This window comes from Bombina bombina, chromosome 1, assembly GCF_027579735.1.
Source record: "Bombina bombina isolate aBomBom1 chromosome 1, aBomBom1.pri, whole genome shotgun sequence".
NCBI classification, from domain to species: Eukaryota; Metazoa; Chordata; class Amphibia; order Anura; family Bombinatoridae; genus Bombina; species Bombina bombina.
In genome coordinates this window covers 1,124,264,933-1,124,287,968 of record NC_069499.1, presented here as the reverse complement: position 1 = coordinate 1,124,287,968, position 23,036 = coordinate 1,124,264,933, and the positions used below count along the sequence as shown (strand labels likewise).

At 42.5% G+C, this 23,036-nt stretch overlaps 1 protein-coding gene and 1 non-coding gene across 7 annotated transcripts in view; one reads left to right on the top strand and one right to left on the bottom strand.

The window, feature by feature from the left end:
• The window catches only part of THRA (thyroid hormone receptor alpha), a 672,980-nt gene that overhangs the window by 68,646 nt on the left and 581,298 nt on the right, over positions 1-23,036 (bottom strand). For 5 of the 6 annotated variants that reach the window (XM_053698205.1, XM_053698223.1, XM_053698213.1 and 2 more), the window contains one exon: positions 4,955-5,085. In XM_053698205.1, the coding sequence (XP_053554180.1) occupies positions 4,955-5,085 (131 nt within the window). The remainder of the gene's footprint in view (positions 1-4,954; positions 5,086-23,036) is intronic. The other variant, XM_053698250.1, reaches the window with a different exon arrangement.
• On the top strand, positions 1,327-1,445 carry LOC128646342 (U5 spliceosomal RNA). The gene has a single exon (XR_008400286.1). It is a non-coding gene; the product is annotated as a U5 spliceosomal RNA (small nuclear RNA).

Genomic DNA, 23,036 nt, shown 5'->3' with positions numbered 1-23,036 from the left:
GTGACCTTGGCGTTCTTTTCTCTGACCTGTACGGGGCATCTTGTAACATGGCGTGGTCACGTTCTGCACTCCATTTCAGTATTCCTGACTGCGTGGCATTGGAGAGAGTCTGTTTCGCTAGTTGTCTGGGTCTCAGGAGGTGGTGAGTGCCCCAGCAATTGGGGGTGTAAGGTGCCATTTTTATTTTTTCTTCTATCCATAATTTCTATACAAGTTATGGAGGATTCTGATTTTTTTGGAGACAGATGTCTCTGATTCAGATTCTATTTCTAAGAGTGTGAAATGGCCCGGGTAATTCATGCCCATCAGTTATGTTCCGAATGCCGCCTTAGAGTGCTCTCTTCTCTCGCAACAGGGAACTTAAGAGTCCGCCAAGCCATCCGCCCCTGGGGATCCTACATCCCGTGAGGCATGTGCCCTAGAACCTTCCCTAGCTAAGCAAGGAGGTGTCCCTAATGCCATTACCCCTTCTCTGGCTTGTTTCCGCCAGAGGTTACAGCACGGATCCGCATGGCCATATCTATGGCTTTGGCGCATTTACATCTTCCTGAGAGGGAGGTGTTGATGAGATACTGTCTGTGTTCTGTTAACCAGGGCTCGTCAGGCGTGAGATCATCTGGGTCAGATCAGCCATCTGGGGAAGCGGTTTCCTCTGAAGCTTCAGGGGCCCAATCCTCGGGGTCGTCAGTTCCCCCGGCGGAGGTAAGTCTTGCTTTTCGTTACAGAGTGCTGGAGGATCCCAATCCTAATGGGTTGAGGGATCCTCGGTCTTCTGTTCCAGACGGCAAGCTGGGTTAGACGTTAGGGAGGATGAAGTTAATCAACTTGTTGTCTACAATTTACTTTCTTTTTGGGGTATCTTATTCCAGTCCTGGGCTTCGGGAGAATGGGGTATCTGATTGGTTGGTCCTGTTAGTGTACCCATTCTTCTTGGGCGTTTACCTACGAGTGAAGCCCTCTTTTTCTTTGATCCGGTAGGATGTATTTATTTCTTTTTGAGAATCTCATGTCTGTTATATTTTTTCAGTTGGGAAACATTTCTTCTCTGGAATTTGATACTAGTGATTTTGTGGTCGCTTGGGCACTTCTACAGAAGCTGCATGTTAAGGTGTTAGTACATTGTTATGTCTATAGTTCGTTTTGTCGATTCCTATTGGGGTTTTGATTTTTCTGTGGCCCGGGATAGTGCTGATTTCCCTATGTTGCAGGCTGGTCCTGGTCGGAAGATATTTTCTGTTCCTTAAGGTCTATATCACCCACATGGTACCGGTATAACCGGCTATCCTGGTTGGGTGGTGAGTTGCTCACTCGGATGAGGAGTTAGTTATACTCTGGTTTCTCTTTAGATCGAATAAAGCTTTCGACTTTACTAAAGTTTTCCTTGGAGAGGAACATCCATGAGTTTTCAAAGATTTTTGGTTGAGGCTCTGCCCCCCTTGCAGGGCTAAAACATGGTAGAGGAGAGGCCTTTTGTTCTTAGACGTCAGGGTGGTTCTCGTTTCTTCTTTTGGGTGGGGCATTAGAGGGATTGTACTCAGTCCTAATTGTCCTGTTCCTGATTGTTGACGGGGTTCCAGAAGCGGATTATGCTAAAAATTACTCTGAAGGGTTCCGGAGGTTCTTTGGCCGCGGAGCTAGGGTTCTCCATTTCCAATGGGACTGGAGGTTTAGATGACTCCTTAGACATCTGGGGTACCAGGTTGGGACAATTTTTATCTCCTCTATGGTATTCTTATTGGACGTATTTTTGAGACCTTGACGACGTTAACTCTTCCTTAAGGGGTCGAGATGTCTTAGGCTTCCGGGAGATTGATCCTGTTGGGATTGTTTGGAGACTATTTTATCTTCTCAAGCTGGATTATCTAGTTTTGAGATCTAACTTTGGGGGGTTGTCCCTCAAGCCTTTAGGAGATATGCTCTCTGTCTCTGGGATGCTTAAATAACATCCAGTGTCCAAGGACCTTTGGATGTGGCTGTGGTTGAATCTCCTTGGGTCCAGGTTCTCCATAAGAGGTATCCCTATGGTTCCTCAGGGGTTACTACCTTGTAGCCGGCTCCGGTTTCCGGATGTCCGGTTTTCCAGACATGTTTCTTGTCTTGGATATCTGACCGCATCTCTTAGACAGGTCTTGGGCGGTTCAGTCCTTCCGGTTCTGAGACTTCCACTTGCCCTTTCAAGGGTTTTTGTTTTTCTCTTATCGGAGACTTGGAAATAATCTGATGGGTAGTTTAGCTACCTAGCAAGTGGGAAATTGCAGTCACAATCTGTTGCAGCCATTTGTATCTTAAAGTGTGCTCAATGGCCGTTTGTTTTTCTACTGGGCCGGCTGTTGCAGTTGGATGGTTCCTCTACAATCGGTATTGCCTTTGCGTCTGTCTGCTGCCGCACTCTCCATGCCTGTGGGAGGGTGAGTAGTTCTATTTAGCTTTCTCCTCCCCTTAGGGAGATTGGGGCATACCATAGTATTCACCTAGTGCCCTGGAGGTCTTCCTCTGTTCAGTGGGGTCCTTGTCATGAAGGGTTGGATTCTGGTATTGTGCCATGACTGTTGATTCAGTTTAGTCTCTCTTTTCCCAGGGAGTGTCCCTTCTTGTAGGGTAAGGATCTGTGTCTGGATCCTGGAACCCTAGCTCCTATGTTCTGTCATAGCTCAGTTTGTTAGAATGCCAGTCTGGTTCATTTCCCTGCTTTCGGACATTGCCAGTCGCTTTGGCGTGGAGTCTGTTGCCTCGGAAAGAGGGTCAGAGGTCTGTCTGTTTGGTTGAGCCTGGACAGCGTATCTTTCTTAGATCTTGTGTTCCCTCCTTAACTGGGAGGCTTCAGTGTTTCCTTCCTCAGCAGGGGGCTTTCTCTGCTGGTTTTGGATGCTCTCCTACTTCCTTGTTTTTCCTGGGAGGGAGTGGGTTTCTACACTCCTACGGAATTTTTCCTCTGTGGGAGTCCTGGTGCAGTTCCTAGCTTGGTTGGCTACTGTTAACGGCTGGAGTCCGCTAGACTTCTGTTGCAGAGGGAAGCCTGTGGCTTCATCTGGGGCACGATAAGATTTGTGGTGCTATTTTTAGGCAGTTCCCGGGTTTTTCCCCCCCCTCAGTTGCTCTTTCAGAGTGCGGATTGCACGCTGTGTGAGGGATGGGGCTACCTTGTCTCTACATGGTCCCTTGAACTTCCGTTCAGATAGGGGTAGGGGTTTTTCTTCCCTTATCTTTGTTCGGGCGTTGGAGTTCGTCCTCTATGCATTTTTGTCCTGTCGCAACCTTTGTTTGCGCTTGGAGTTCGACTAGGGTTTCTTTTACCCTAGCTTGTTGGTCTTGAGATCTCTGTCGAGTTCTTCTTCCTCATCCCTTCAGGGGGTATGTGGACGTCCCCTTCCCTTGGGTCGGGAGTAAGTTTAAGTGTGGGCTTGGAGCCTGTGGGACTTGTCTCATCGGCAGCTTTGTGCTCGGTGGAATCTACTGATTCTTAACGGTCTCTAAATAGGGCCTTGCTGGTTTTAACTGATGGGCAGTTACCTGGTCCTTTCAGGTTTTCAACTTCTGTTTCTGGTGAAGCAGTTGTTTTTTGTCAGGTGTTTGGGTAAATTCATGCTGTGGTGCCCTCCGAATGGGCCGCCTCGTCTACCCGCCCTTTTTTTTGCATTCAGTGTCCTCTATAGCTTGGGTATGTTTTCCCAAAAGTAATGAATGCAGCTGTGGACTCTCCAAATTTAAGAAGAAAAACTTAAATTATGCTTACCTGCTCAGTTTCTTTTCTTCTGATGGGGAGAGTCCACAGCTCCCCGCACGCGTTTTTATATGGGGCGGCCGTTTATTTATTTTTTATTCTTCTGGCACCTTTTTCACCCTGATATTTATCCTACCTACCTTGTTCCCTTGGCAGAATGACTGGGAGATGAGGGAAGTGGGGGAGGTATTTAAGCCTTTGGCTGGGGTGTCTTTGCCTCCTCCTGGTGGCCAGGTCATGAATTCCCAAAAGTAATGAATGCAGCTGTGGACTCTCCCCGTCAGAAGAAAAGAAAATTATCAGGTAAGCATAATTTAAGTTTTTATATGTATAAATATGTGTATATACACACACACACACACACACATATATATATATATATATATATACAGCGCTGCGGAATCTGTTGGCGCTCTACAAATACCTGATAATAATAATAATAAAAATATATATATACATACACACACACACATACACACTTTTGATCCCTTCCCAGTATACCTTGAAAAATACAATATAACTTTTAAACAATTTTAATATGTTTTAATGTTTCTTTAATAGAACAATATTACAAATTCCTTTGTCACTTAGAATTTTTTTTTTTTTTAGTTTTTAAATAGATATTTCTATATGTATATACAATATATATATATCTATATATAGGTAAAGATTATACATGTTAAAAAAATAAATATATATATATATAAATATTTAAAAATAAAAAGAAAATTTTTCTAAGTGAAGAACATGGGAATTTGAAGTATTCCTAACTATTGGCTTTAGTGCAGTTGATCTAGTACAGTTTCGGGTTAGTGCGTGAGCGATAAAAGGAAAAGGCTTTCTTTAGCAACCCCATATAAGTTTATGTAGAGAGGGAGTTGGTGTGGTTGCGATATCCTGAAGTTAGTGTGCCAACTTTCAGCTTGTAATACCAGCGCTAACCCGACAGCACTAATTTTTTTACCCTCTGCTTTGTTTGCCCTCATGAGCAATAAAAAAGTTATGTGCCATTTGTAATTTGGTCTGCTGTTTGGCTGTATGTTAACTTATTATTAAGTTTTGTTTGCCCTCTGCTTTGTTTGCCCTCATGAGCAATAAAAAAGTTATGTGCCATTTGTAATTTGGTCTGCTGTTTGGCTGTATGTTAACTTATTATTAGCAAATCAGCTACAAAGTTACATTAAAGATATTTGGTGTAAAGAAAACGATGGTAGTAATATACTGTGTACTCACTTTGCAGCCCTCGCAGGTGATACAGCGGTAATGGTAACCTGTTGCTTTGTCACTGCATACCACACATGGCTCATCTTTGTCCAGGTAGCTGGGGATGTACCCTGCAGAGAGCAGAGACACCTGGCTGTCACCTATGTTACCGGGTGAGAGGAGGGATACAATCTTATTTTGGGTCTTGCCTCTGTGCCACCTACAGGGGTGAGACAGACTCTGTGTACCATGGCTTCACCCTGTTTGTGTCACCACGACAAACCACATTATACAAGTATGTACAAAATTATATACTGGAGAACATTCACATATTGAGTGGTTCCCAATAACACCATTCTGACCCCCCCCCCCCCCATTATTTTAGTCTATGACAACTAAAATATGGTACATAAACAATATTCATAAACAACAGTACTATATGGCTACAAGACAGGCTTATTATGATAAGTACTTTGTGTATGCATCATTTTAATTGTGATAGCTGCAGATTTGTTTTGATTTGGCTTCTGCTAATACATACATTAAACACTGAATCAATAGTCAAATACACATGTCCAGTGTATATAAAAATAAAATAATATGGTTGCATAAGTGTGCACACCCTTAAACTAATACTTTGTTGAAGCACCATTTGATTTTATTACAGCACTCTACAGTCTTTTTGGGTATGAGTCTATCAGCATGGCACATTTTGACTTGGCAAGATTTGCCCACTCTTCTTTGCAAAAACACTCTAAATCTGTCAGATTGCGAGGGCATCTCCTGTGCACAGCCCTCTTCAGATCACCCCACAGATTTTCAATTGGATTCAGGTCTGGGCTCTGGCTGAGCCATTCCAAAACTTTAATCTTCTTCTGGTGAAGCCATTCCTTTGTTGATTTGGATGTATGCTTTGGGTCGTTGTCATGCTGAAAGATGAAGTTCCTCTTCATGTTCAGCTTTCTAGCAGAAGCCTGAAGGTTTTGTGCCAATATTGACTGGTATTTGGAACTGTTCATAATTCCCTCTAGCTTAACTAAGGCCCTAGTTCTAGCTGAAGAAAAACAGCCCCAAAGCATGATGCTGACACCACCATGCTTCACTGTGGGTATGGTGTTCTTTTGGTGATGTGCAGTGTTGTTTTTGCACCAAACATATCTTTTGGAATTATGGCCAAAAAGTTCAACCTTTGTTTCATTAGACCATAACACCTTTTCCCACATACTTTTTGGAGACTTCAGATGTGTTTTTGCAAAATGTAGCCTGTTTTGGATGTTTTTCTTCGTCTTCTTGGCAATGTCACTGTTGTGCCATATTTTCTCCACTTGATGATGACTGTCTTTACTGTGTTCCATGGAATATCTAATGCCTTGGAAATTCTTTTGTACCCTTCTCCTGACTGATACCTTTTAACAATGAGATCCCTCTGATGCTTTGGAAGCTCTCTGTGGACCATGGCTTTTGCTGTGGGATGTGACTAAGAAAATTTCAGGAAAGACCAACTAGAGGAGCTGAACTTTATTTGGGGTTAATCAGAGGCACTTTAAATGATGGCTGGTGTATGCTTACTCCTATTTAACATGATTTTGAATGTAATTGCTTCATTCTAAACACAGCTACATCCCCAGTTATGCAACCACATTATTTTAGTTTTTTTTGTTTTCTTCCCTCCACCTAAAAGATTTCAGTTTGTTTTTAAATTGAGTTGTACAGTTTATAGGTCCCATTAAAGGTGTAAAACGTTCTGAAATGATTTATCTTTGTCTCATTTTTTTTACATCACAGAAACCTGACATTTTAACAGGGCTGTGTAGACTTTTTATATCCACTGTGTATGTATATATATATATATATATATATATATACAGTATATATACAGTGTATATATATATATATATATATATATCTATCTCAAGACAGTAGCTCACAAATATAAGCAGATAAAACACACGTGTACAGACAAATGCAGAACACATACACAGACAAGCGCACAAAGCCTGTTAGCCTTGTTGTGTGTAATTATTGAATTTCTCCTCACTGCTGAATGTCTTTCGGAAGTAATTATCTTTTATAAGAGAGCTCCTGTCTGGGCATAGTGCAGGGATGGGGAGGGAGAATAGCGAGAACAAGAGGGGCATGTGTGTGTGGAGGGAGTGGGTTGTTAGAGTAATGGCAATGGGAAGAGAGAGGGAGGGGTGTGTGCAGAGGAAGTGGAGATATGAGGGAGGTCAAATCCATACATGAAAAGCAGAAATAAGGTTGCAGGACGTTAAGTGGAGATGATAAAGAGAAAGGTGTGAGAGTGCATAGAGGGTGACAAAATAGAAGGGAGCAATCTGACTAGGTGGGTGTGAGAGTGCATACAGGGTTACAAAATAGAAGGGAGCAATCTGACTAGGTGGGTGTGAGAGTACATACAGGGTGACAAAATAGAAGGGAGCAATCTGACTAGGTGGAGGGTGCTTTATGACTAAATAAAAAAGGATAGAAAATCCCTAAAACAGAGAGAACTTAATCCATCAGGTGACTTCAAAGACAAACACAGGGGTGGAGGGTCCTAATCATGTAATGTAATGTAATGACATAAATTCATGGAAAATTTTCTTCTGGACACAAAGAAACCATCAGCCTCTATCAATGAAGCCAGTTCATGTGTTGCACTTCAGCTTATGTGTTGTATGCATCTTTTTGGGCTGGCTTAAATGATATACGGTGAGTGCTTATTTGTGTCCAGAATAAAAAAGTGTTCTACTTGCCTGCTGAGATTTTTAACTAACCACATACTGTTAAAATTGCTAAAATAAATGCAAAATTTACACTTGCTGATGCATTCTTCCCACATGATATAAATATTATTCAGAGATTAAGATATTAGTGATATATACTACCAAGTCTTTATGGGGTAGGTAGAAACCCTCACAAAGGCTTCCGCACCCTAAAAATACCTCTCCTCTTCAAATCAGCCACAGTTCATGTACAATGAAAATAACAATTTAGAGAGTAAAAACAAAAAAAGGAAATTTATGCTTACCTGATAAATTGATTTCTTCTACGATACGACGAGTCCACGGATTCATCCTTACTTGTGGGATGTTATCCTCCTGCTAACAGGAAGTGGCAAAGAGCACCACAGCAGAGCTGTATATATAACTCCTCCCTTCTCTCCACCCCCAGTCATTTGACCGAAGGTATAGGAAGAGAAAAGAAAAGCTAAAAGGTGCAGAGGTGACTGAAGTTTTGAACACAAAAATATAATCTGTCTAATATGACAGGGAGGGCCGTGGACTCATCGTATCGTAAAAGAAATCAATTTATCAGGTAACCATAAATTTCCTTTTCTTCTACTAGATACGACGAGTCCACAGATTCATCCTTACTTGTGGGATATAATACCAAAGCTACAGGACACGGATGAACGGAAGGGACAAGACAAATACCTAAACAGAAGGCACCACTGCTTGAAGAACTTTTCTCCCAAAAATAGCCTCAGAAGAAGCAAAAGTATCAAATTTGGAAAAGGTATGAAGGGAGGACCAAGTCGCAGCCTTACAAATCTGTTCAACAGAAGCATTGTTTTTAAAAGCCCATGTGGAAGCCACTGCTCTAGTAGAATGAGCTGTAATTTTTTCAGGAGACTGCTGTCCAGCAGTCTCATATGCCAAACGGATGATGCTTTTCAGCCAAAAAGAAAGAGAGGTAGCCGTAGCTTTTTGACCCCTACGCTTTCCAGAATAAACAACAAATAAAGAAGATGTTTGACGAAAATCCTTGGTCGCTTGCAAGTAAAACTTCAAGGCACGAACCACGCCCAAGTTATGCAACAGACGCTCCTTTTTAGAAGAAGGATTAGGACATAGAGAAGGAACAACAATTTCCTGATTAATATTCTTATTTGAAACAACCTTAGGAAGGAAACCAGATTTAGTGCGCAAAACCACCTTATCAGAATGGAATATAAGATAAGGCGAGTCGCATTGTAACGCAGAAAGCTCAGAAACTCTTCGAGCAGAAGAGATAGCAACTAAAAACAAAACTTTCCAAGATAAAAGTTTAATATCTATGGAATGCATGGGTTCAAACGGAACCCCTTGAAGAACATTTAGAACTAAATTCAAACTCCATGGTGAAGCAACAGGTTTAAACACAGGCTTGATTCTGACTAAAGCCTGACAAAAAGACTGAACGTCTGGGACATCCGCCAGACGCTTGTGTATTAAAATTGACAAAGCAGAAATTTGTCCCTTTAAGGAACTAGCTGATAATCCCTTCTCCAATCCTTCTTGGAGAAAGGACGAAATCCTAGGAATCTTAACCCTATTATATATTTACGCCATATCTTATGGTAAATTTTCCTAGTGACAGGCTTCCTAGCCTGAATCAAGGTATCAATGACCGACTCAGAGAATCCTCGCTTAGATAAAATTAAGTGTTCAATCTCCAGGCAGTCAGCTGCAGAGAATTTAGATTTGGATGTTGGAACGGACCTTGAATGAGAAGGTCCTGTCTCAGTGGCAGTTTCCATGGTGGCAGAGATGACATTTCCACTAGATCTGCATACCAAGTCTTGCGTGGCCACGCAGGCGCTATCAAGATTACCGAAGCCCTCTTCTGTTTGATTATGGCAATCAGAGGAGGTAGGAGAGGAAAAGGAGGAAACACATAAGACAGGTTGAACGACCAAGGCACTGCTAGAGCATCTATCAGTACTGCTTGGGGATCACTTCATCTGGACCCGTAACAAGGAAGTTTGGCATTCTGACGAGATGCCATCAGATCCAATTCCGGTGTGCCCTATTGACAAATCAATAATGCAAACACCTCCGGGAGGAGCTCCCACTCCCCCGGATGAAAAGTCTGACGACTTAGAAAATCCGCTTCCCAGTTCTCTACTCCTAGGATATAGATTGCTGATAGATGGCAAGAGTGAGTCTCTGCCCATCGAATTATCTTGGAAACCTCTATCATCGCTAGATAACTCTTTGTTCCCCCTTGATGATTGATATATGCTACCGTCATGATATTGTCCGACTGTATTCTTATGAATTTGGCGAAAGCCAACTGAGGCCACGCTTGAAGCGCATTGAATATTGCTCTCAGTTCCAGAATATTGATTGGTAGTAGGGACTCCTCCTGAGTCCTAACACCCTGAGCCTTCAGGGAATTCCAGACTGCACCCCAGCCCAAGAGGCTGGTGTCCGTCGTCACTATGACCCATGCTGGCCTGCGGAAGCACATTCCCTGGGACAGATGATCCTGTGACAACCACCAAAGAAGAGAGTCTCCGGTCTCTAGATCTCTATGCCCCGCGGCCTTAGAACCGCCAGAAGGGACCCTAGCACTTTTGTGAAAATTCTGGGAGCTGTGGCCAACCCGAAAGGAAGGGCCACAAACTGGTAGTGTTTGACCAGGAAGGCGAACCCGAGAAACTGGTGATGATCTTTGTGGATAGGAATCTGCAGATACGCATCCTTCAAGTCCACGGTGGTCATATATTGTCCCTCCTGGATCATTGGTAAAATTGTTCTTATGGTCTCCATCTTGAACGATGGGACTCTGAGAAATTTGTTTAGGCATTTGAGATCTAAAATCGGTCTGAAGGTTCCTTCTTTTTTGGGAACCACGAACAGATTTGAGTAAATCCCCTGCCCTTGTTCTAGTTTTGGAACTGGACAGATTACACCCATGGTATATAGGTCTACTACACAGCGTAAGAACGCCTCTCTTTTTGTCTGGTCTACAGACAAACTTGAAAGATGAAATCTCCCCCTTGGGAGACAATCCTTGAATTCTAGTCAATACCCCCTGGGTCACGATTTCTAATGCCCAGGGATCCTGAGCATCCCTTGCCCAAGCCTGAGCGAAGAGAGAAAGTCTGCCCCCTACTAGATCCGGGGCTGCCCCTTCATGCTGTCTTGATTTAGAAGTTACATCAGCTGACCAGGATTTTAGCCACAGCGCTCTGCGTGCCTGAATGGCGAATCCGGAATTCTTAGCCGTAAGTTTAGTTAAATGTACTACGGCATCAGAAATAAATGAATTAGCTAGCTTAAGGGTTTTAAGCTTAAGTGAAATCTCATCTAATGTCGCTGAGTCAAGGGTGTCTTCCAGAGACTCAAACCAAAATGCAGCCGCAGCCGTGACAGGCGCAATGCATGCAAGGGATTGTAATATAAAACCTTGTTGAACAAACATCTTCTTAAGGTAACCCTCTAACTTTTTATCCATTGGATCTGAAAAAGCACAGCTATCCTCCACCGGGATAGTGGTACGCTTAGCTAAAGTAGAAACTGCTCCCTCCACCTTAGGGACCGTTTGCCATAAGTCCCGTGTGGTGGCGTCTATTGGAAACATTTTTCTGAATATAGGAGGGGGTGAGAAAGGCACACCGGGTCTGTCCCACTCCTTAGTAATAATTTCAGTAAGTCTCTTAGGTATAGGAAAAACGTCAGTACTCGTCGGTACCGCAAAATATTTATCCAACCTACACATTTTCTCTGGGATTGCAACTGTGTTACAATCATTCAGAGCCGCTAACACCTCCCCTAGCAACACACAGAGGTTTTCCAGCTTAAACTTAAAATTTGAAATGTCTGAATCCAATTTATTTGGATCAGATCCGTCACCCGCAGAATGAAGCTCTCCGTCCTCATGCTCTGCATATTGTGACGCAGTATCAGACATGGCCCTAGCATTATCAGTATACTCTGTTCTCATCCCAGAGTGATCTCGTTTACCTCTAAGTTCTGGCAATTTAGACAAAACTTCAGTCATAACATTAGCCATGTCTTGTAAAGTGATTTGTAATGGCCGCCCTGATGTACTTGGCGTTACAATATCACGCACCTCCTGAGCGGGAGATGCAGGTACTGACACGTGAGGCAAGTTAGTCGGCATAACTTCCCTCTCGTTGTCTGGTGAATGTTGCTTAACATGTACAGATTGACTTTTATTTAAAGTAGCATCAATGCAATTAGTACATACATTTCTATTGGGCTCCACCTCGGCTTTTGAACATATTGCACAAAGAGTTTCCTCTGAGTCAGACATGTTTAAACAAACTAGCAATTAGACTAGCAAGCTTGGAAATACTTTTCAACTAAATTTACAAGCAATATGTAAAAACGTTACTGTGCCTTTAAGAAGCACACAAAAACTGTCACAGTTGAATAACCATGAACCGGATTAGTTATATAAATCAAAATTAGCAAAGGATTGCACACATTAGCAATGGATGATTAACCCTTAATATCAGAAAAAAACGTATAACAATTGACAATATAAACGTTTTTATCACAGTCAAGCACAGTCTCACAGGTCTGCTGTGAGTGATTACCTCCCTCAAAACTAGTTTTGAAGACCCCTGAGCTCTGTGGAGACGTCCTGGATCATGCAGGGAGAAAAAGACAGACTGTGACTGAATTTCTGATGCGTAGTAAAAGCGCCAAAATAGGCCCCTCCCACTCACACTACAACAGTGAGGGGAGCTCAGTAAACTGTTTTAATTTAAAACAACGACAGCCATGTGGAAAATAAAGCCCAAAACAATTTTCACCAAGTACCTCAGAGAATTAAACGATTTAACATGCCAGCAAACGTTTAAAATCAAATATATGAAATGTCTTTAAAAAGCCTGCTGCTAGTCGCTCCCACTGCAAGTTAGGCTAAAAAATATATGCATACAGTATTTTCCCAGTGAAGTGCCATTCCCCAGAAATACTTAAGTGTTAACATATATACATGTCAGCCTGATACCAGTTGCTACTACTGCATTTAAGGCTGTACTTACATTATATCGGTATTAGCAGTATTTTCAAAGTCAATTCCATTCATTAGAAAATAATATACTGCAACATACCTCTTTGCAGGTGAACCTGCCCGCTGTCCCCTGATCTGAAGTTACCTTACTCCTCAGAATGGCCGAGAACAGCAAACGGATCTTAGTTACGTCCGCTAAGATCATATACAAAAACTCAGGTAGATTCTTCTTCAAATTCTGCCTGAGAAGGGAACAACACACTCCGGTGTCGTTTAAAATAACAAACTTTTGATTGAAGATATAAAAAACTAAGTTTAATCACCACAGTCCTCTCACACATCCTATCTATTAGTTGGGTGCAAGAGAATGACTGGGTGTGACGTAGAGGGGAGGAGCTATATAGCAGCTCTGCTTGGGTGATCCTCTTGCACTTCCTGTTGGGGAGGAGTTAATATCCCATAAGTAATGATGACCCGTGGACTGACTACACTTAACAGGAGAAAAGCCTGATGAATAAACAATTTCTTTAAAAGACCCTCTAATTTTTTATCCATAGGATCTTTGAAAGCACAACTGTCCTCAATAGGTATAGTTGTACGCTTAGCCAGGGTAGAAATAGCTCCCTCCACCTTAGGGACCGTCTGCCAGGAATCCCGAATGGTGTCAGATATAGGAAACATTTTCTTAAAAGTAGGAGAGGGAGAGAACGGAATGCCTGGTCTATCCCATTCCTTAGTTACAATGTCCGAAATCCTTCTAGGGACTGGAAAAACATTAGTGTAAGTAGGGACCTCTAGATATTTATCCATTTTACACAATTTCTCTGGTGGGATTACAATAGGGTCACAATCATCCAGAGTCGCTAAAACCTCCCGGAGCAACAAGCGGAGGTGTTCAAGCCTAAACTTAAAGGCCGTCACATCTGAGTCTGTTTGAGGAAACATCTTTCCTGAGTCTGAAAGCTCTCCCTCAGACAGCAAATCCCCCACCCCCAAATCAGAACACTGTGAGGGTACATCGGAGATGGCCAATAAAGCATCAGAGGGCTCAGTATTTACTCTAATACCTGACCTCCTGCGCTTACCCTGTAAACCTTGCAGTTTAGACAATACCTCCGTAAGGGTAGTAGACATAACTGCAGCCATATCTTGCAGGGTAAAAGAATTAGACGCACTAGAAGTACTAGGTGTCGCCTGAGCGGGCGTTAAAGGTTGTGACACTTGGGGAGAATTGGATGGCATAAACTGATTCTCTTCAGACTGAGAATCATCCTGAGACATACTTTTATCACCTAAAATATGTTCATTGCAATGTAAGGACCTTTCAGTACATGTGAGACACATTTTAAGTGTGGGTTCCACAATGGCTTCCAAACACATAGAACATTGACTTTCCTCAATGTCAGGCATGTTGAAACAGACTAGTAATAACCACAAACAGTCTTGAAAACACTTTATTTAGTGAAAAAAACAACAATCTGAAAAACGGTACTGCGCCTTTGAGAGTAAAAAAGCGTACAATTTTTCCAAAACTGCTCTAAAATGTTATAATTATCACAATTTTAGTATATATGTGTCTTGCTAAGATTGCACCACAAGTAAGAAATGCTTAACCCTTAATGGAAAAAAACGTTACTCAAAAACGTTAAGAAATTAAGATAGCAACCCCCTGCACCTCGCTGTGGCGCCTACCTGCCCTCAGGGGTCTGTTAAGTCACTCTATCACTTTGTTTTGGCTAAATCTTCAGTTTAGGCCCACCAGAGCTGGAGCTTGCTGCTTGCATAGGAAATTCAACGGCGCATCTGAGGCGTGAAATTAGGCCCCGCCCATCAATATAGATGTCTCTCTGCCTAGTAAAAACCGCTGTAAAGCGGTCTAGAACCTAGCCATGTGGGTTTGTCATATACCCAATCAATATTGTAAGCCATGTGAAACCCTCCAGTGCCATCAAACATAAAAATGTTTAGTTGCCCTCCAAGCATAAAATCGTTTTGTCTCAAAAACATTATGTTATCAATGTCAACCAATTTTCAGCCCATAACATACAGGTCCCAGTAATACCCCTTCTATCACATGTAGGATTACTGCTTACCCCTTCCCTTATGGGAACAATGTCAGCCAGTTCTGAAATAACAGTCTCTCCAGAAAAAAATGAATGAACATACCTCAATGCTTGTAGCATGAAAAACGTTCCCCACACTGAAGCTTCTTAAGTACTCCTCAGCCATTCTGTGGGAACTTCTCTGGATCTTAGTGACAACTGCTAAGATCATCAGTCTCCAGGCAGAAATCTTCATCCATCTGCTGCCTGGGAAAAAATAGCACTCACCGGTACCATTTAAAATAAAAAAGTCTTGCTAGAAGGAAATAAAAACTATCAAATTAACACCTCTTTCACTTTACCTCTTCCTATTACTTAGTATAGGCAAAGAGAATGACTGGGGGTGGAGAGAAGGGAGGAGCTATATATACAGCTCTGCTGTGGTGCTCTTTGCCACTTCCTGTTAGCAGGAGGATAACATCCCACAAGTAAGGATGAATCCGTGGACTCATCGTATCTAGTAGAAGAAAAGGAAATTTTGACCTATAAACATATACCCTATACCTTAAAAGTCAAACAAAACCCAGGAGACAAAAATAATAATTTTTAATAATTTTATTTTACTTTTATTTCATATTCATATCACGTACATTATTCAAATTGAATACAATTATTAATTTCTATTATATTGTTAACATAGGTAGTGAGGCTTTCTCACACATTTATATAAACACTTGTATTATTCACATTATTTATCATTCCTTAAATTCTATTAGATTGTTTCACATAGGTAATTGGGTGTTATACAATAATAATTTGTTTAATTTTAACTAATTTTGATTTTGTCATCAGTTTTTTCACTTCTAATACTTGGTTTCTATATTTATGTCTGTTACCATGGTTACCCTTTCTAACTAAACACTGTGTTTGCGTCATTATATGGGCATGGTTATATACCAGGCCCGAATAGGTAGATTCCCCTGAGTGGGTGGGTGACGTCAGACTATGGCCGTCTGGCTAGGATGCACATTATGGGACCTTCACCACGGATCGTTTATATTGATGTTCAATGGGGCGATTGTGATTATCAGTTTTGTGACCATCTAGAACAAGACTTTTTTAGGCTTGTATTTCATATTAATATTTTACCAGACCGATAGTGCAATATGACAGTGACGACTTTTATGTTAGGAGATTTCGACCTGAATGACATGACTTTTGGTGGGTGGTCTATGGTTCTATTATGTCAGAGAATATATAGCCTTTTTTCTTGACTTCTTTATATTGACAATGGAGGGATGTATATGGAAGAATTTGTTATACATTTTATTGATAGGTTATATACGTCATCCAGAGGGTGTGTAACCATTCTGTATGACGATTGGTTGTTTGTCTCTTTAAGTATAGCAGCTGTGAGATTGTTTGTATAGCCTGAGGAAACGGTGCTGTGCCACTGAGAAACGCGTTGCTGTTGTTTTAATATAAAGTTTAACTTTTTATCCAAATCTTTCTGCTGTTATCTTTCCCATCTGTATTTTTGGATTACCTATCCTTTTGGGACTTTACAACCCTCTGCTTGTGTCAGGATACAGCTGATCGTCATACTGTCACTTTAACTTTTACATCATGTGACCAGCACTTCCTATTTAAGCTTACCTTGCACACCATACGTTGCTAGGTAATTTGAATTCACTGGAATCTTTATGCTAGCCACTATTAGAATTTCCTCAATTGGAACCTGAAGTCTTATTTATGTATTCTGGATTTTCGTCTTGTTACTCCTCAATATCGGACCTCAATCTTACCATCTGATTGGTAATTTATAACTTGCATTTTCTCACCAGTTTTCCTTTCCTCACAGTACTGCACCGCAAACACGCTGGAGCGTGTTACGTCACTCTGCAGAGCGGCGCGCCGAAATTGAGTCTCAGTCACAGGATTCCCTGAAGTCTTGCAGTGTGTTAGCTCAACCAGCTCCGGAGATCACAACAAATTTACGGTATTGTGTCCATTTAAGTTTCAATCTACTACCATTCAGTTTGCTTGTGCTATACCATACCAAAACTGTTGTTATACCACTGTTCTTGCCTGAGACGATACAAACCACATTTTACACACTTAAAGTCCTGCTGCATTTATCTATTCTATGAGCTCTGGTATTTTACTTTTCACACATACCTCTCACATATTGCTTTTAGTTAGTTTAGCTACCTTCATTTACTCATCGGTGTATAGGTACTTTGCAGTACTGTTCCACTACCTTTGACCAATGCAGGTCACCCTCATGTCTATGAGCAAACCAGGGTTTATTCTTGAAATAATACCCGAAGTGGGGTGTGAGACTGAGTGGCTGATTAAACATATATTCACATACAAGGGTGTTACACTGATTCCTCACATATTACCTAGCCTAAAAAACAGATCACCTTGTATACATATATCTATATTCTCGTTTACAGAACATGGATATAGCAGAATTGACTAACCGTGTTGGAACACTTGCACAAAACATGGATCTCATGATACAAGGGCTGAGAGAAATGCAAGCAGAAAACTTAGAGCTGCGTAAGTTTATACGCGATCAAGCACAACATAAACCTCTCACTACTGAAGCCCCACCTCCTGAACCTATACCTTGTCCTCCTGACAAATTTTCTGGGGACAGAACACAATTTCGTGATTTCAAAAACTCCTGCACTCTCTATTTTTCCTTAAAACCACGGAGTTACCCGACTGATAGAATAAAAGTTCTGACAGTTATTTCCTACTTGAGGGGTGAACCAAAGAGTTGGGCGAATTCCTACTATGAGACTGACGACCCCATACTCGATTCCCTTGAGTCCTTTTTCTCAGCTATGTCTCTTCTATATGAGGACCATGATAAGCAGACTACTGCAGAAACAGCTATCAGATCCCTCAAACAAGCACGTCGTCCTGTAGAGGAATACATAGCTGAGTTTAAGAGGTGGGCCCCTGATACCTTATGGAACACCCCAGCTTTAAAAAATCAATTTCGCATTGGATTATCAGATTTATTGAAAACAGAATTTATGTTTACCTGATAAATTTCTTTCTCCAACGGTGTGTCCGGTCCACGGCGTCATCCTTACTTGTGGGATATTCTCTTCCCCAACAGGAAATGGCAAAGAGCCCAGCAAAGCTGGTCACATGATCCCTCCTAGGCTCCGCCTACCCCAGTCATTCGACCGACGTTAAGGAGGAATATTTGCATAGGAGAAACCATATGGTACCGTGGTGACTGTAGTTAAAGAAAATAAAATATCAGACCTGATTAAAAAAACCAGGGCGGGCCGTGGACCGGACACACCGTTGGAGAAAGAAATTTATCAGGTAAACATAAATTCTGTTTTCTCCAACATAGGTGTGTCCGGTCCACGGCGTCATCCTTACTTGTGGGAACCAATACCAAAGCTTTAGGACACGGATGAAGGGAGGGAGCAAATCAGGTCACCTAAATGGAAGGCACCACGGCTTGCAAAACCTTTCTCCCAAAAATAGCCTCAGAAGAAGCAAAAGTATCAAACTTGTAAAATTTGGTAAAAGTGTGCAGTGAAGACCAAGTCGCTGCCCTACATATCTGATCAACAGAAGCCTCGTTCTTGAAGGCCCATGTGGAAGCCACAGCCCTAGTGGAATGAGCTGTGATTCTTTCGGGAGGCTGCCGTCCGGCAGTCTCGTAAGCCAATCTGATGATGCTTTTAATCCAAAAAGAGAGAGAGGTAGAAGTTGCCTTTTGACCTCTCCTTTTACCTGAATAAACAACAAACAAGGAAGATGTTTGTCTAAAATCCTTTGTAGCATCTAAATAGAATTTTAGAGCGCGAACAACATCCAAATTGTGCAACAAACGTTCCTTCTTTGAAACTGGTTTTGGACACAGAGAAGGTACGATAATCTCCTGGTTAATGTTTTTGTTAGAAACAACTTTTGGAAGAAAACCAGGTTTAGTACGTAAAACCACCTTATCTGCATGGAACACCAGATAAGGAGGAGAACACTGCAGAGCAGATAATTCTGAGACTCTTCTAGCAGAAGAAATCGCAACTAAAAACAAAACTTTCCAAGATAATAACTTAATATCAACGGAATGTAAGGGTTCAAACGGAACCCCCTGAAGAACTGAAAGAACTAAATTGAGACTCCAAGGAGGAGTCAAAGGTTTGTAAACAGGCTTGATTCTAACCAGAGCCTGAACAAAGGCTTGAACATCTGGCACAGCTGCCAGCTTTTTGTGAAGTAATACCGACAAGGCAGAAATCTGTCCCTTCAGGGAACTTGCAGATAATCCTTTTTCCAATCCTTCTTGAAGGAAGGATAGAATCCTAGGAATCTTAACCTTGTCCCAAGGGAATCCTTTAGATTCACACCAACAGATATATTTTTTCCAAATTTTGTGGTAAATCTTTCTAGTCACAGGCTTTCTGGCCTGAACAAGAGTATCGATAACAGAATCTGAGAATCCTCGCTTCGATAAAATCAAGCGTTCAATCTCCAAGCAGTCAGCTGGAGTGAAACCAGATTCGGATGTTCGAACGGACCCTGAACAAGAAGGTCTCGTCTCAAAGGTAGCTTCCAAGGTGGAGCCGATGACATATTCACCAGATCTGCATACCAAGTCCTGCGTGGCCACGCAGGAGCTATCAAGATCACCGACGCCCTCTCCTGCTTGATCCTGGCTATCAGCCTGGGGATGAGAGGAAATGGCGGGAACACATAAGCTAGTTTGAAGGTCCAAGGTGCTACTAGTGCATCCACTAGAGCCGCCTTGGGATCCCTGGATCTGGCCCCGTAGCAAGGAACTTTGAAGTTCTGACGAGAGGCCATCAGATCCATGTCTGGAATGCCCCACAGGTGAGTGACTTGGGCAAAGATTTCCGGATGGAGTTCCCACTCCCCCGGATGCAATGTCTGCCGACTCAGAAAATCCGCTTCCCAATTTTCCACTCCTGGGATGTGGATAGCAGACAGGTGGCAGGAGTGAGACTCCGCCCAAAGAATAATTTTGGTTACTTCTTCCATCGCTAGGGAACTCCTTGTTCCCCCCTGATGGTTGATGTACGCAACAGTCGTCATGTTGTCTGATTGAAACCGTATGAACCTGGTCCTCGCAAGCTGGGGCCAGGCCTGGAGAGCATTGAATATCGCTCTCAGTTCCAGAATATTTATCGGTAGAAGAGATTCTTCCCGAGACCAAAGACCCTGAGCTTTCAGGGATCCCCAGACCGCGCCCCAGCCTATCAGACTGGCGTCGGTCGTGACAATGACCCACTCTGGTCTGTGGAACATCATCCCTTGAGACAGATTGTCCAGGGACAGCCACCAACGGAGTGAGTCTCTGGTTCTCTGATTTACTTGTATCTTCGGAGACAAGTCTGTATAGTCCCCATTCCACTGACTGAGCATGCACAGTTGTAATGGTCTTAGATGAATGCGCGCAAAAGGAACTATGTCCATCGCCGCCACCATCAACCTGATCACTTCCATGCACTGAGCTATGGAAGGAAGAGGAACGGAATGAAGTATCCGACAAGAGTCCAGAAGCTTTGTTTTTCTGGCCTCTGTTAGAAAGATCCTCATTTCTAAGGAGTCTATAATTGTTCCCAAGAAGGGAACCCTTGTTGACGGGGATAGAGAACTCTTTTCCACGTTCACTTTCCAGCCGTGAGATCTGAGAAAGGCCAGGACAATGTCCGTGTGAGCCTTTGCTTGAGGAAGGGACGACGCTTGAATCAGAATGTCGTCCAGGTAAGGTACTACTGCAATGCCCCTTGGTCTTAGCACCGCTAGAAGGGACCCTAGTACCTTTGTGAAAATCCTTGGAGCAGTGGCTAATCCGAAAGGAAGCGCCACGAACTGGTAATGTTTGTCCAGGAATGCAAACCTTAGGAACCGATGATGTTCCTTGTGGATAGGAATATGTAGATACGCATCCTTTAAATCCACCGTGGTCATGAATTGACCTTCCTGGATGGAAGGAAGGATAGTTCGAATGGTTTCCATCTTGAACGATGGAACCTTGAGAAATTTGTTTAAGATCTTGAGATCTAGGATTGGTCTGAACGTTCCCTCTTTTTTGGGAACTATGAACAGATTGGAGTAGAACCCCATCCCTTGTTCTCTTAATGGAACAGGATGAATCACTCCCATTTTTAACAGGTCTTCTACACAACGTAAGAACGCCTGTCTTTTTATGTGGTCTGAAGACAACTGCGACCTGTGGAACCTCCCCCTTGGGGGAAGTCCCTTGAATTCCAGAAGATAACCCTGGGAGACTATTTCTAGCGCCCAAGGATCCAGAACATCTCTTGCCCAAGCCTGAGCGAAGAGAGAGAGTCTGCCCCCCACCAGATCCGGTCCCGGATCGGGGGCCAATATTTCATGCTGTCTTGGTAGCAGTGGCAGGTTTCTTGGCCTGCTTTCCCTTGTTCCAGCCTTGCATTGGTCTCCAAGCTGGCTTGGCCTGAGAAGTATTACCCTCTTGCTTAGAGGACGTAGCACCTTGGGCTGGTCCGTTTTTACGAAAGGGACGAAAATTAGGTCTATTTTTTGCCTTAAAAGGCCGATCCTGAGGAAGGGCGTGGCCCTTACCCCCAGTGATATCAGAGATAATCTCCTTCAAGTCAGGACCAAACAACGTTTTCCCCTTGAAAGGAATGTTTAGTAGCTTGTTCTTGGAAGACGCATCAGCCGACCAAGATTTCAACCAAAGCGCTCTGCGCGCCACAATAGCAAACCCAGAGTTCTTAGCCGCTAACTTAGCCAATTGCAAAGAGGCGTCTAGAGTGAAAGAATTAGCCAATTTGAGAGCATTGATTCTGTCCATAATCTCCTCATAAGGAGGAGAGTCACTATCGAGCACCTTAAGCAGTTCATCAAACCAGAAATATGCGGCAGTAGTGACAGGGACAATGCATGAAATGGGTTGTAGAAGGTAACCCTGCTGAACAAACATCTTTTTAAGCAAACCTTCTAATTTTTTATCCATAGGATCTTTGAAAGCACAACTATCCTCTATGGGAATAGTGGTGCGTTTGTTTAAAGTAGAAACCGCTCCCTCGACCTTGGGGACTGACTGCCATAAGTCCTTTCTGGGGTCGACCATAGGAAACAATTTTTTAAATATGGGGGGAGGGACGAAAGGAATACCGGGCCTTTCCCATTCTTTATTAACAATGTCCGCCACCCGCTTGGGTATAGGAAAAGCTTCTGGGAGCCCCGGCACCTCTAGGAACTTGTCCATTTTACATAGTTTCTCTGGGATGACTAAATTTTCACAATCATCCAGAGTGGATAATACCTCCTTAAGCAAAATGCGGAGATGTTCCAATTTAAATTTAAATGTAATCACATCAGATTCAGCCTGCTGAGAAATGTTCCCTAAATCAGTAATTTCTCCCTCAGACAAAACCTCCCTGGCCCCCTCAGATTGGGTTAGGGGCCCTTCAGAGATATTAATATCAGCGTCGTCATGCTCTTCAGTAACTAAAACAGAGCAGCCACGCTTACGCTGACAAGGGTTCATTTTGGCTAAAATGTTTTTGACAGAATTATCCATTACAGCCGTTAATTGTATAGTAAGGAGTATTGGCGCGCTAGATGTACTAGGGGCCTCCTGAGTGGGCAAGACTCGTGTAGACGAAGGAGGGAATGATGCAGTACCATGCTTACTCCCCTCACTTGAGGAATCATCTTGGGCATCATTGTCATTATCACATAAATCACATTTATTTAAATGAATAGGAATTCTGGCTTCCCCACATTCAGAACACAGTCTATCTGGTAGTTCAGACATGTTAAACAGGCATAAACTTGATCAGAAAGTACAAAAAACGTTTTAAAATAAAACCGTTACTGTCACTTTAAATTTTAAACTGAACACACTTTATTACTGCAATTGCGAAAAAACATGAAGGAATTGTTCAAAATTCACCAAATTTTCACCACAGCGTCTTAAAGCCTTGAAAATATTGCACACCAATTTTGGAAGCTTTAACCCTTAAAATAACGGAACCGGAGCCGTTTTAAGCTTTAAACCCCTTTACAGTCCCTGGTATCTGCTTTGCTGAGACCCAACCAAACCCAAAGGGGAATACGATACCAAATGACGCCTTCAGAAGTCTTTTATAAGTATCAGAGCTCCTCTCACATGCGACTGCATGCCATGCCTCTCAAAAACAAGTGCGCAACACCGGCGCGAAAATGAGACTCTGCCTATGCTTTGGGAAAGCCCCTAAAGAATAAGGTGTCTAAAACAGTGCCTGCCGATATTATTATATCAAAATACCCAGATAAAA